Source organism: Radiomyces spectabilis (genome assembly GCF_025331425.1).
Source record: "Radiomyces spectabilis strain NRRL 2753 chromosome Unknown BYT42scaffold_2, whole genome shotgun sequence".
In the NCBI taxonomy this organism is placed as follows: domain Eukaryota; kingdom Fungi; phylum Mucoromycota; class Mucoromycetes; order Mucorales; family Radiomycetaceae; genus Radiomyces; species Radiomyces spectabilis.
Window position 1 is genome coordinate 560555 of NW_026251927.1, and position 14780 is coordinate 575334.

At 42.2% G+C, this 14780-nt stretch overlaps 4 protein-coding genes and 2 non-coding genes across 6 annotated transcripts; 4 read left to right on the plus strand and 2 right to left on the minus strand.

The window, feature by feature from the left end:
• Positions 1 to 17: 17 nt before the first annotated feature.
• On the minus strand, positions 18 to 1404 carry BYT42DRAFT_178118 (uncharacterized protein). The gene is made up of 3 exons (XM_051562398.1): positions 1056 to 1404; positions 701 to 983; positions 18 to 624 (listed from the first exon to the last, which is right to left on the minus strand). The coding sequence occupies exons 1-3, from the start codon at positions 1165 to 1167 to the stop codon at positions 399 to 401; spliced, it is 621 nt and encodes a 206-aa protein (XP_051426936.1). The 5' UTR covers positions 1168 to 1404; the 3' UTR covers positions 18 to 398.
• A 1072-nt stretch (positions 1405 to 2476) lies between these two features.
• Positions 2477 to 5960, plus strand: BYT42DRAFT_490709 (uncharacterized protein; the record flags this gene model as incomplete). The annotated part of the gene is made up of 9 exons (XM_051564023.1): positions 2477 to 2828; positions 3159 to 3712; positions 3773 to 3871; positions 3933 to 4046; positions 4109 to 4216; positions 4284 to 4806; positions 4854 to 5294; positions 5396 to 5524; positions 5608 to 5960. The coding sequence occupies 9 exons, from the start codon at positions 2477 to 2479 to the stop codon at positions 5958 to 5960; spliced, it is 2673 nt and encodes an 890-aa protein (XP_051426937.1).
• Positions 5961 to 6352: 392 nt separating this feature from the next.
• BYT42DRAFT_t20 lies at positions 6353 to 6435 on the plus strand. Its single transcript has one exon. It is a non-coding gene; the product is annotated as a tRNA-Tyr (tRNA).
• A 3114-nt stretch (positions 6436 to 9549) lies between these two features.
• BYT42DRAFT_t31 lies at positions 9550 to 9632 on the minus strand. The gene has a single exon. It is a non-coding gene; the product is annotated as a tRNA-Tyr (tRNA).
• Positions 9633 to 10688: 1056 nt separating this feature from the next.
• On the plus strand, positions 10689 to 11486 carry BYT42DRAFT_542630 (t-SNARE; the record flags this gene model as incomplete). The annotated part of the gene is made up of 1 exon (XM_051565626.1): positions 10689 to 11486. One exon carries the CDS (start codon positions 10689 to 10691, stop codon positions 11484 to 11486), a length of 798 nt encoding a protein of 265 aa, XP_051426938.1.
• A 1567-nt stretch (positions 11487 to 13053) lies between these two features.
• Positions 13054 to 14676, plus strand: BYT42DRAFT_178270 (uncharacterized protein). The gene is made up of 5 exons (XM_051562401.1): positions 13054 to 13333; positions 13395 to 13481; positions 13542 to 13556; positions 13636 to 14250; positions 14325 to 14676. The coding sequence occupies exons 2-5, from the start codon at positions 13447 to 13449 to the stop codon at positions 14356 to 14358; spliced, it is 699 nt and encodes a 232-aa protein (XP_051426939.1). The 5' UTR covers positions 13054 to 13333; positions 13395 to 13446; the 3' UTR covers positions 14359 to 14676.
• The last annotated feature ends 104 nt before the right edge of the window (positions 14677 to 14780 follow it).

A 14780-nucleotide genomic window follows, 5' to 3' on the forward strand; every position in this document is an offset into this window, starting at 1 on the left:
GCCTTCTCCACTGCTGTGGCAAACGACATTTTTGTTTTCAGGGCCTCAAATACAACGATGTTGATACAAAGTGGTTAATCCTTGATATTACTCGGAGTCTATGACATATTTTCGATGAAAGCATTTTGCTTTCTGACAAACTAAATCCTTGTCTTCGAATTTCTTCACTGTCAGGTTGGAACTATTATTGCCCTGTAGTAAAAAAATTATCCAACCTGTTGCGTGTTAATCTACAGTGTCATTTTATTTCAACTGCCCCAATAAACTTGAAGGTAGCATGTCTATATGATCCATGAAATATACATGTTATGTTCCCACATTTACTGAATATGATTTGCGGGCCCTTTCCTTTTTCCTGTCGTCACGTAACAGTATTCCTTCTTATTGCCAGGAATTTTTTACGAGCTTTGAACTTTGGCTCTGGCTTTCTCAATAACACATCGTGCCAGAGGTTCAGAAAGTTGAAAGACACCGTTAGGAGAGACGATTCGATGCGTAGGCATGGCTTGATATGTACCAGGTTGAATTTCGCCATCCTTAACCAACACGGTGCCAATAATATCCTCAGGGAAAGGAATACGGCCCCACGGAGGTGGATTACGTTCATCGCCGATATGCAGCCATCTAAATAGGACATCAATCGTTAATTTCGTTGATAGACAATTGAAGGATGGATTTTGGACATGGCTTCTTATTGTACCCTTCTTTTTGCCATTGAGCCGTGGCTTTCAAGGTAGGATCATTCACTTTATGAATGTTTTCCGACAGAGTATTTGTGAGAAACTGTACAAACGAATTATTCTCGACAAATGAATTGTGATTCAGTTCGAATTGTTCGGGAGTCCAGCCGATGATAAGATCCGGATGATCAAGCAGACTGGTGGAGGCCGGAATATCTGCACTTGATACGTACGAGATCGCATATCGTAATTTGGGTGCTGGTGAACTTTTTGAAGCTTCGTGAACATGAAGCTCTGGGTGTGCTGCTCAAGACATTTAGAATAACCATTAACCCATGTGGCCCTGGAAAAAAAAAACCAAAGAACCTGACTTACAAGGATGTTGAGTGCTTGACTTATTATTCAAGATTTGAGAGCTTGAAAAGAATCGTACAGAAGGCTTCTGCAACGATAAAGCACGACAGCAGATCCTTGGTACTCTCAGCATGTTCAACGGCAGTGAAAGAATACGCTTGAAGGGAGAGCGAAAAAGCTATAGATTTGCTCTCCGCACACACACACACACACACCCAGCCTCTCGCGCGTGGCGCGGCAACCCAATTATTCTCAACAATATTTACTCTTGACAAGATGGTCTAAATTGCAACAATGATCCTAAATAATGTCATTTCTGCTTTAAGTTTATCTCGGGCCAAGGGTAAACTCGAGGCTTGTAGATTTTGCAATTGATAGTGGTACAAACAGAGGAATCGAGGGATTCCAAGGATGCCTCGCAATATAAATAAATGGGCAAAATCGTACGCCTCGTTCCGATTGCCCAAATTTTCTGCTTCACTGGAATCCAGTACGCTGCTTAGAAACTTATATTTTCCAAATTGACGGCTTCAATTAGCATAGATGATTATATATGGATAACCATACAGTGGACCTTCCCAAAGCATGCCGGATCTTTGGTAATCTCATTTCTCTAAATATCAGCAACAAATAAGATGAAATAAATATAAAATTGGTTAGGCGGTCCAACCTTTCTTGTTGGTCCATTATTTCCCCGATAAATTGCTGTGGAGATGGTTCATTTCATTTAAGGCACGCTTCATTTTTTTGTGCGCAGCTCCGACATCTGATTTGAATGCGGCAACAACCTTCAAAAAATCTCCATGGCCTTCTTACAGTCCTTCATTGTATAAACCTCATCCGGACGGGATTTTAATTACAGCAAAACCGATGTCCTCATGAGTCACTGTTTATTCAACAACGATAACCAGTATTAGAAAGTCATACTCAGCTGAATATCGATGGTAACCAAAAGCTCATCCGACGCTGAAAGAAAAAGCCCCATGTGCAATGGACGTTCCTAAAGTTACATCAAACTTTAAATGGTCGCTTCATGTTGGGCCACGTGACGAATCTCTTGAATATTGAATGGCTTACCTTTTTTCTTTGATGCAGTATCATTTTCAATGGGTACATCTTACGATGTCGTTGTTAGTGAAGCAATCGATAATTTATAGATCGGAAGCATATATACTTCGAACTTTTCTAGCTATACCTGGGAAATCGTAAAAAATATGTGTGTGTCTAACAATGTGTCACCATTAGATTATAGCTGAGGTGCAATCACTTGCCTTCCATAATCGGAGAGTCGACCTTCTGCCAAAATCCCTTGTTTGTGTTTTTGGTCTGTAGAACCCAGCTATGAGCACTAGTTGACCGGGTGTCTTCTATTTCAGACACTTTGTGATCTTTTATTTTCAATTGTCCCGTTTTTTTTAAATTCCTGACTTGGGATCTCGGTCATGTCAGGGAAGATCACATTGCCATCTCCAGGTCTCACTGAAGCTGATACCCCGCCAGAACAGTTGTGGTCCATCATCGAGAAGCAACGATTCATTATTCAAGACTTGCAAAAAGCATTAGCTCGGATGACAGCAGAAAGAGATGCCTTATTAAAAGCAAAAGACGCCAAAAAACAAAACACTATCCCTGAGACGGGCCTCTCCTCGCAAGACCAAAATTACCAGATCCGTAGGCGCGAATATCCACCACAGGACGCGCTTGTTCTTGATCAAGAAGAAATCATCTCGCCCACTGGTCCGGTCCCGCCACCCAGATCTCCCTACCGCCAAAATTCATCCAAAGACAGCGGAAGTCCGCCGGATATGGGACCATCTTATCCTACTCTTAACGCTAATTTCTCTCCTTATTCGTCCGAGCGGGAAGTCCACATGAATCCAGCTCCAAGGAAACTATCAGATGGTGCCTATACCTTAAAACGCACTGATCGAGCGATGGGTCGTGCTGGATTAGAAATTAATGACAGTAACGAAGGCTCGCCTGCGTATCTTTGGCCAGAACCTGTGCATCCAACCACACTGGACAGTTACACTACTTCCTGGACCTCTGCAAACACACGGTATGACGGACCACACAATCCATTGGACGCTACGCATGAAGCGTATGGGCCGAATAGCCACGCAGCTCAAGATCCTCGTATCAAATCATCCAAGACACCTATTACAAGGTCTTCCACTTTGCCTTCGCGAGCAGGCGCTGACGCTGATCCATCGATTTATGATGTACCATCGACGCCAACGACCCCTTCCACTGCCACCTATCGCAGCGAGATCCAATCGCCTGTATATCCACCACAAAATATCCATACACCGTATAATACCTCGCCAAATAATACCTTACAAGTCATTAATCAAGCCCATATACATGAAAAACTACGTCGATCGTCCTCGGTTCCCGATTTAATAAAGCAAGCCCATCATCAACAGCTTCATACCTCTACAAACCATCCAGAACCAGTCAAGCAAGCGCCACCATTCGGACACCCCTTGCAAGCCTTGGCCGCTAATCCCATGGCAGGCGTCATTATTAGGGTCATCGGATCCAATTTGAGCACCAACAAGAAAGGCAAGAATGTTGCCTCTTTTACTATTTCAATTGGCCGACATGTCAACGACGCCTTTGAAGAATTATGGAGAGTCGAAAAATCGTATTCGGATATCTTGGATTTTGATGCCCAGGTCTGTATAGGGGAAATTGTATACATGTGAGTCAAGGCTTCACTGTTGACCCGGCTTTAGCTTAGACGACATGGTCGATTGGTGACCGATCATCTAGAAAAATTACCTGACAAAGCTTTATTTACGAGCTACGCTCCCAGCAAAGTAGATCAACGCAAGGTAAGCGACACCCTGCTGTATCCCATTTTTTTCGTATCGTCTCTCATATAGCCTGGACTAGATTGGCGTTGAACAATACTTGCAATCGACGATCAAACTCCAGTTGCCAGACATGGCAGAAGTGTGCGAATTTTTGAGTACCAATGTGATCGACGCGAAACAGCACAGGAATACGGTAAGACATCTGTCATATCATTTATCTTCGTCTTATACAATACTCATCAATTGTGCTTCAAGGTTCCCGGACATAAAGAAGGTTACATCACCAAAAGAGGCAAGAACTTTGGCGGATGGAAAGTTCGATACTTTATTCTTGATGGACCGGTTCTGCGTTATTATGAAAATGTAGGCTTTTTATTCCAGGGCTGGGCAGTTGTATTGTCTCTTTTATTGAACGCATCAATCATTATAGAAAGATGGCCCATTCCTTGGAATTATTCGTTTATCTGGAGCACAGATCGGCCGCCAAACAGCACCGACCCAAGGGTCTGATATCACCAGTTCTTTCCGACATGCATTAATCATTCTCGAACCAAAGAAAACTGCTCCCAACGGTATACACCGTCATGTTCTCTGTGCAGACTCGGATGCTGACAGAGACGAATGGATCGATGCGTTGAGTCAATATATCAACTATCCTATGACGGATCATGACGATGAATCATTTGACAAGTCCTCTGAACGCTCAAAAAAGAAATCAGCAACAAAAGCAGATAATGCACAGAAAACTCACACGGCACGTTACCACCACCCCCACTTGTCTGCATCGGATCCTACGCTCAATCCAGCTAGTTCCTCATACATGTCTTCAGACGCGTCGATTTCTTCTTCAACCACCAGCACATCCGATGGTCGACAACCACCTTATCATCAAGCAACCACAGAGACAAGCTATGGCTATCCTCAACAGCAGCGACCTTATGCGGATCCAACTGGTACAAGGAGACGAATTTGATGTTCTAAAATTATCGCGTTCTAACAGATTATCTTTTTCCTTATGCAGATGCGGATGAAGATTTGGAATCCGAAGCTAAAAATTCAAAGAAACAAAATCGACGTACCATATGGGGCAGAAAGCTGTTTGCAACGGCGCCGTCAGATGCACCAAGTAACGGCCATGCCATTAATTTCTCTGACAGTGGGTTTGCCGATGCCAATGATCATTTGCGATATCATACAGTTGCCGATCGGGATCACCCAGCAAATGGATCTGCTGGTAGTCAAGCTTCCAGAGAAGTATTCGGTGTATCTCTCGAACAAGCTGTCAATGTGTCCCGGATCTCCAATCATTCAGAGCTCCCAGCCATAGTGTACCGATGCATCGAGTATCTCGAAACAAGGAACGCTAAAGACGAAGAAGGAATCTATCGTCTAAGTGGCAGCGCGGCTAAAATCAAAGGCTTGAAAGATCGATTCAACAAAGGTAAGAACAGAAGTTTAGTCGTTACCTTGCTCATTGTGCATGTTGCGACTGTAGATTGAAAAGGGGAAGAATGATACTAACGGTCCAACTGTTCGTTTTAGAGGGTGATATATGCTTACTGGATAGCGATGAATATCATGATGTTCATACCATTACTGGATTACTCAAGCTGTGGTTACGCGAACTTCCTTCCAACATATTAACAAACGATTTGATGTCCTCCTTTGTTGGTCTCATTGGTGAGTGCAAATATAATGGAAAACACCAGTAAATGGTTTTCACCGATCAATCATTTACGAATACTTAATAATAGATTACGTCGACCGTCTTCAACGTACGAGGGAACTTGGAAGACTGGTTTCCATGTTGCCGCCCGCAAACTATCACATTTTGCGAACACTGTCAGCTCATCTTGTCCGAATCGTGCAGAACTCGGTCGTCAACAAGATGACGATACGGAACATCGGAATCGTATTCTCAGCGACACTTGGCATGCCGTCTGGCGTGTTCAGTCTCTTTCTGACTGAATTTCGATATATTTTTTGGCATACTAATGACATTCTCAGAGACACTATCCTTCCCGGAAAAGGACATTACACAAAGGACGATTTTTCTCTGGAAGAACCTGAACAACATAACTACTACACCTTGGAAAATCATGGATAAAAAGTCAAAGAATGTAAATAAATGTATTCTTGTCGGTAAAACTAAATCCATTCGCCGATAAAGCGATCAGCTAATATCCTTTAAGTTAAGTAAGCTCGCATCTATCAGCAAAATCAACATTTGGCGTCACCCTCCCGTTCCATCGGTTTCATTCGCTTATTTAAAAGGAGCGGAAAATATAGCGGCTTTTTATTACCATCAAAGAACATCACCAACCATTCGAACATTACACAATGAGAATACCGCTAATGTTAGAGTATCTAGATCCAACTCGCGTAAAATTGTTGTCCATCTGATATGCAGACAAAATGTGCACCGAAATCTTGTGCAACGTCACGTGATCCGCTTAATAATTTTTCGCCATAATTGTGCTACTGATTTTTAGCCAAAAACCGGCTTTAGCTCAGTTGGTAGAGCGGAAGACTGTAGTTAAACTGTCATCTTTAGGTCGCTAGTTCGAATCTGGCAAGCCGGATACTTTTTGTTTTCTCAAATTCTGAGAACCCTTCTTTTTTTTTTTTTTTTGGTTACTTCTCTTTAATTTTTTTATTTTATTTTTTACGTGCTATTGTCAGATTTGAGTACTCCTTTAGAGTTCAGTTTAAATCTGTAATTTGTTGATTGTTTTTATTTCTACCATAACATGGTCATATTTATATTTTCTATCAAGATACGTTTTTATGTCTACAATCTTCAGGAAGGTTCTCGTCAACTTCCTGCACAGTTTTCTATTATTCCGAAACATAACCAATCAAGAAGTGTTACGGACCACTTTAATGCTGAACGGATTCGGTCTATATTTCTTCTGTTTTCCAGGCAATACCTTTGGTATGCCTCGTTCATCCATTGGTCCTTCATACCTTCTCGAAGGTTCCTCCAGACATCGATCTGCGGACGAGCCAATGCGCTGTCTTCCGTATTTGCTAAACTTTGGTATAGCAAATCTAATCGGCGCAAAAGAAGAACCGGCGTAACTGACACTATAGTTGTTGGTTCAGCTAGAGGATCCAACGGCTGGGCAAGGAGACTTATGAGATGGGATAAAAGTAGTTAACCGGAAGATGTGATGCTCTTTATTTTTGAGTGCAAACGAGGTGTATATCATCTATGATTATCTCGGGAATTCATGCTATCTAATAAGACGCTGATACTGGCTTGACTCTTAAGGTATGCCTTTCTGGCAGCTTGACTAAAGGCGATAAATGAAAAAAGAGTATTGTCACTCGAACCAGACTGGTCGTACGGACGTCCTTACGACATACGATCAGTTATTTTTTCTTATTGAGCTTCAAGAAAAGAAGTCGATGTAAAATTGCGTGGAATATAATGGCACGTTGCCTTCGTATTCAATTTTCAACTCCAAAGAAATTCTTTGTTATGGTCAGCACCGGACATCTGTTGTAATACAAGGCAAAAAGGAAAGAAACATAAGGCGCTGGGCCAGCCAGGGTCATTTGGCGGTATGAGCCAAGGGAGAAAATCGGTGCCTGGTGCATGAACAAAAGTGGCGGATTTTTTACGTATGCATAAGGAGTTAAACGATATCATCTTATGAATCTTGCAACGACGTGCGGCTCCTCCCTGATTCTAGCAAAGCTTAGCATTTGATTTCTTACGCACCGGTAGGAATGATTGCCTCGACGGACTGGTGAGTTAGATCAACAATAACAAGTCAAAAGCACAGTAATTCTTGTGACAAGACTCATGAATTGCCTACCTCTTGAATTATATCGGCGCAAGTATATTTGAAGTAACCGATGGGTACAGACGCTATGCAAATATAATTTCTTGCATAAATGAATACATAAAAGATATAATGCAGCGCAGCTCGTTTCTTTGACCTAAAATGTTTACGACCTATTCATCAGGCAGAATAGCATAATTCGAACTGGCTGTTTTTAAGAAGCCTTTTATACATTAACTGCATTCTTTACTCGTGTGTCTGGTACATTTATTCTTCTAGGATGGATATAGTTGAATTATCACTAAAAAAATATGATCATAGACCGGTTAAAGCAGAATAGCCGTTTAGGAACCTTTTTTTTTTTTTTTTTTTTTTTTTTTTTTTTTTGAAAAAATGCATTAGAGAAATGCTTGACTTTCATGTCAGAGAGGTCCCATGAACTTGGTACTGCTATTCCATTATCTTATACGTCTCCCTTGAAAGCATGACATTCCGCCAGTTTGTCTTCCTCCTTTGCATGAACTGATATATTTACCTAGCCATCCAGAATTGGGTGTACCCCTACGTAGAGCAGCATGTGAAGCAGCAATAAAATCATGTTGCATTTAAGCGAGTGGTCTAAATTTCTTCCAAGACATATGTTACATGCGTTGCTGTCCCTCAGTCATTTCTGGTCCTCCGTTTCACAACCATAATGTTTACCGGATTATGACTTAGCTGGCCATCAAACCTTAATATATAACGACACCCACTTGCATATTGTCAAGGTACTTTTGACGAACTACACTGATATTCAGTAGACAATAACTTGGACTATTTCAGAAAACCATGATGTTCCAAATCACTGATTGGTCTTATAGAGAAGCGACTTGTAATACGCTCGTTTTTATCCTGCATACCGATAGGTGAAGATGAATGTGTCTATACCCTCTATTGATTTCTAGACAATACGAACTTGAATCAATACTGTTACATTTACTGTCAAATTATCTGGCATTGGTTCCTGAGGAAACTCCAGCAACACTTACAATACTTGGAACCTGCAAATTCCAAAATAAAGTAGTTTTGGCCGACTCAGCTTTCCGCCTATCGATTGGTAATGCACCTGTATTTCTTCTCCGTTCTGCATAATTAAAGGGGAAAATGTATTTGAGCGACTAGTGCTAAGATTCTAAAAGAAGATGCATTGCGACATCTTGGAAAGACCTAGAATGGCTCGTACAATACGCTCGAAAAAAGAAATTCGCGATTGACCAAGATTCCTTGATCCGATGTTTGTCCTAAAAATAAAATATCACAAGTAATATGTGTGCCTGAACAGCATTTCAACAGAATATATGCATCACAATAGATCACTTGGGATCGCCATGTGTGCTTACTGCTAAGATGCTAATATCATATCATATCTCTTCACTGTCTTTATTGATTTGCTGTGTTCTGTTAGACTTACAGGCTACAGTTTTTTGCCTTCTCCTCCATTTCACCTTTTCGCCATAAATCTTTCCTTCGGCTATTGGGCAGACAGTAATCTTTCTCTTTGTCTTATTTTATTTTTCGCCTTCCTGTTTCCCCATGCTTTCTCCACGCAATTTTACCTTTACTCTTCCTCTGTGAGTCTTTTTTTTTTTTTTTTTTTGCAATTGCGCGTTTTCCTATAGATCTCAGGACGAGCAATAGTCCGCAATGGACATGTGTTCACTCACCCTTTTAATAAAGAACAATCTTCTACTTTTCGTTCATACAAATGTCCCATCTTTCTTCAGTGATGCAAAAAAAAAAAAAAAAAAAAAAAAAAAAAGATAAAAACTTTCGCAGAGTCGTCTCGTTTTACAGCAAGAACCAAACTCACTTCAGACCAAACAAAAAAAAAATCCGACTTTCCAAGTTTTGAAAAGCCAAAAAGTATCCGGCTTGCCAGATTCGAACTAGCGACCTAAAGATGACAGTTTAACTACAGTCTTCCGCTCTACCAACTGAGCTAAAGCCGGTTGTTGGTGGAAATTTCGTACTACAATTACGGCGCAAATTTTTAACGTCAGCCAATCAGATCGCAGAAAACCGTCGACGTCACCGGAGGCACGTGATCGTATGTTGGAAGGGGCTTCTGGTGCTGCCATTATCAATCGGAGGTGCCATATTTTCGAAAACGAATAAAGATGGATTAATGTACGAGGTCGTAAGTATGTTTGTATGATGTGGATTTGGTTATTGATCATCGTCTTGGGATTAGAGAAAAGTGTAATGACTGCGCATCGGCGGACTTCACAATTTTGATCGGTGTGAAAGTCAGCATTGATTTGCTGGTATCCGTTTACATTGAGAAGCCAGCTTGTTTTGTATGAGTGGCTCGCACGAGGAGTGAAGGCCTTTCAACAGTTTTTTTTTTTTTTTCGATTAAGCGATTGCTGCTTCAAATATCACTAAAATTAAGCACTTGTTTTGGGAGGAGTGATGGGTGCACCCATGTTATAATACTTTGGTGCGATCTATATCTTTCAGAAAATTAATGCGTGCTACCACGAATACGCGTAAACCCACAGAGGTCTGCTTGATTTAAGATGAAAACTCCATGGAGCCGTTGTAATGAAGAGAATTCGAGGCATATCATCAATTAATTAGCAATCTATTGGCGGTAGACGTATTGGATGATGATATTTCCCCGGTACCTACCAATGAGAAATCTGGGCCCGCTCTTTTTTTTGAGCGGATGGTCCTTTTGATTATCCCCTCGAGACAAGTTTGTTTTTGGGTAAACTCCTACTATCTCCTTCTTTTTTATTTTTTTACTTTTTTACGTCTATTTTGTTTCCCTTTTTGTTCAACGTGCGAGTTTCATCCACCTTACTTTTTCTTAAAATATAATGAATCGTGATCGACTTGCCGCACTCTCGGGAAAAGGAGGCTCAGATGGAATGAATCCGTCTCATCAACCGGGCAAATACGAGATGCGACCGTTGCTATCCACGCAACGGACGTTACCTCCACAGAAGGATTTTTGAACGAGATTTCACAGATTCAGGAGAACATTCGCAGCATCAACGACAATGTGCAACGCATTCAAACTGTATCAGTCGGCTATGCTTCAGACCGCAGACGCGTCGGAGCTCCAACGCCATCGAGTGGCTGTGGACGAGTTGACCGAGGATACACAGCGCACCATGGCCCATGTGAAGCAAAAACTCAAGGAAATTCAACCCACATCGAAGCATACCGATTTGGCGATTCACAAGAGCCAGTTTGCTAGTGTGACTAAATCATTCATGGATGCTATTGAACGCCACCGACAAGTGTCCCTGGATTTTCAACGTGCCGAATCCCGCCAAATGGAACGACAGATCAAAATCGCCAACCCTCAAGCAACTCCGCAAGAAATCGAGACAGCTATTGCCCAAGCCGAACAAGGCCGTCCCGCCGTATTTGCACAACAACTCATGCAGTCCATGAACAACGAACAACGTCGTTACCAGGCACAGGAAACCCTGGATGCCGTGCAGGAACGTCACGAAGACATCAAGCGATTGGCCAAGAGTATCCAAGAGTTGTCCGAAATGTTTAACGAATGCAATATTTCCTGGAAAATCAAGCCCACGTTCTTGACACCATTGAAGCGAGCTCTTATGATGTCGTGCACCATCTCGAACAAGGCAACCAGCACGTTTCCAACGCCATTAAATCCGCCAAAGCCACACGAAGAAAGAAATGGATCTGTTTCTCTATTTTCGCAGTCATTTATTATCATTGTCGTTATCGTCGTGGCTGTTGAAGTGGCCCCCAAGAGCGGTGGCGGCGGTGGCGGTGGCAATGGCCAGCAGCAACAAGGCGAACAAGATCAACAACAGTAGTTTCCTGACCTCAATGTTAAACCCCTATATCGATAATCCCCATCGTCATTCAATCCATCCTAGAATAAAATACGACGTTTTCTATTACCATCCCCTCAATGCATTGTCATCTTTTTTCTTTCACAAGAAGAGTGAGAGCCATTTCAGGGAGTCCTTCAAAATAATATGCCAACGCAAAATATCCCAAGCATTTCTGTAACAAACACCAAGTTAAGAATATGTAGGGCCGATCTGGTTATTGCAGTTTTTATATTGTTTTTGCGTCATTTCTCTTTTTTTCTGATTTGGGAAGCCATTTGTTCGAGGGCACAAAGTGATGCACGTTCCCAGCCCGCAAATCTATACTATATCCTTATTGGCTGCACAACATGAGGATGGGACTCTGATCTTTTGTTGAATCTCAGCAAAATGGGCTCCAGGACATTTTCTGTGCCACTTGTTGCTCCTCTCCAACCTTGACTTCCCGCATTTGGCCAATCGAAATGAGAAAAAAAAATTCTGCACTTTCAAACCTTGAGGATCATATCATCATGCCATCATAACGAAGCGTATGCTCATCATATAGATATATCATAGCTGTAAGAACAGGTCCACTCACTTAATGGGGAATAAACTTTGCAGTCACTGTAACGTCCGGAGCTTTGCTTAAGAGGCTGATGGAGGACAAGTCCTCGATTGAATGATGTTAAGGTGTTTAAAAAAAAAAAGGAATGTCTGTGCGCAACTCGCAATACTTCTGCACATTGAAGCATACTTAAACAGTAAAAACAGGACGTTGAAGAATGAGTGACAGAGTACTTTATCCCGATCTGTGATTTAACGATAGAAAGCTAGCAGTGGGTATGCTTGCATCACTGTGCGAGTGTCACCCCTGGCTATCATAGGAGTCGGCTCATGTGTGCAAAAGACTGACACAATGCCAACCAATGCGGACATAGTTGCAGACGGGGTTCCTGCGCGATGATGCTGTCATTGTACATAAACCTCAGCAGATGACAAAGCTGCTATCTATTGCATTGCGATTGTAAAATACGAAGAGTTGGAGCACGTGCTGTTTTGTGGTTTGAATAAATACGTACTTCTGATGACATTCCGGTTATAATGTGCTTTTATTTGTTTTGCCACTGTTGTTGAAACTTGACGATAATGCTGTGCAGAGGAAAGTTTTGTTCAACCTCCCAAACTGAATTATCTTTGAACTATCAGAATCGAAAGGAAAACAAACTGCCATTTTTGCATCGGAATTTGTCGATCTTCTGTCGAAGGAGAGGAGTCAATTACGGTCTGTTTGAACTTGCCCTTCGGATACCTAGAGTCACTCATCGCCACTCATCGCCACTCCAAAGCAATGCGAATCGACCACTTCTTTGCCCGATCGCACTCCCGAGAATCTGGCGAGACTGTAACAGTATGGTAAATGGAAGGAGCAATCATAGGTATTGACTTCTGGCATGGCGACCTGGTGCACTCAAAGGACGTCCTTGAATCGATCAATAAAACCACATTATTCAAACTGCGCCGTGAAGGCATATAAAAATTTTATGCACCTTTTTTTTTGGTCAACTTGACTCCTCTCTCTTTTTTTCTTTCATTTTTCGTTCATCCTTTTATTGACTATGTAATGGCGTTTTCAAGCCGCGCAGCCATAGATCCTGATCTGAGTTCAGTTCCAATACTGAAGACGATGGCGATTTCTATTCGGATGACGGCTCCACCGAAGAAAATGCTGCGGAGGACGAGTTTCGGAGACACGATTACGGCAACTTTATGAAGATCACTTGTTTCCTGAAGCCATCCGCTACAGAAGAGATGGAAAGAGTGGAAGTTACAGCACAGCCAAGGTCAAGGTAAGATTTATCATCTGGATTGTTATCTTTGATTTGACGCTGACATCCCTTTTTTGGATAGTCATTTGCAGCAAATGTGGTGAGACTGGTCATGTGAATGCCCGATCGGCGTTATGTCCTCAACGCAAGATAAGGAAACCTGTATCAGGTAGACTACTTGAAAACTTCTCTCTCTTTTCTCTAACTATGCTAACGTTTTTATTCGTAGGCTCGAAGCGAAAGCGTAAGCAAACGGTGGAAGAAAAGTCAAAGAAAGCATCGGCAAAAAAGGATCGCTTACAAGACCATCATGATCCAATCAGCCGCGTGTGTCAAAGCTGCTCCAAACTCCGCCCAGATTTCTTGCGCGAAAATCCACACTCATCAACTCGAAAGAAAATCTGCCCATTCCACCAGCCATCCAAGAAGGAACGAAACCGGGAAATTCTCGGTGCTCAACTCGAGCAGTTCACTAGAAAATGTCGCCTCTCCACTTTGATCAAGCTTCCTACGGAGAAAAAGCAGCAGCTGATCGACCAAATCGAGCATATTGTGGACTTCAACAGAGAGTTGATGCTCAAAGCAACTCTTTTTACGTTGTATTATCTGCATCACAAGTTCCTTACCGACGATCCTCTGCCGCCCATGGTTTTTCATCAAACATTCTTCTACTCCGTCTTCCAGCTTTTATTAAACCGGGAGATCAGCTCTAAGAACCGGTATTTTCCAAAAGAAGAGCTCGTTCAAGCTTATCAGCAATACCTTGAAGAATTTCCGACAGGCGGACGACCGATCGCATCAGATGCGTCGATGGAAGCCAGGATACTTTCAATTACAGCAAAAAACATGGCCGTAACTTTTGCAAACAACCTCGTCGAGAACTTCGAGTCACGTTACATTGAATATCTGACACTGCGATTTCGAGAACTATTGCCGGTATGGATACAGTAAGGGAACGTTCACCGGATGTATAAGTTAACTAACCAATAAATTTCTCTTATATAGGGCTTACCAAAGAAACAGTGGTCCAAGTTGGCTCGCCATAGCTATGATTCCTTTGCTGCAGAAACAGAAAGTACAGTGCCAAAGGCGGGCATTCCTCCAGAACTCCATCAGAGAGTAGACACAGCCGCTGTACAGATCTCAGAAGTAGTCGATCACGATTTACACGACTACCATCAGCAGTTAACATTGGCAAGCATCACTCGGAACCCTCAGCACTTCATGAGAATCCTCTATCAAGTAAACCAGTATTTCGATGCTTACAACAACGGCCAAATTGCGAATGCAGGAGAAGTTCAAACCGAAGCGACCATCCAGTTTGTTCATTCCATTATCAGGCATTTGCAAGAAAGTAAGCTGCTCGGTAAGAAACGTCGTGGGCGGCTGGCTCGAGCTGTTCTGAAAAGCATCAACGACGGCACTGCTTTCATCATCCCCAACGGGATAACCTTATCTGAAGATTCGG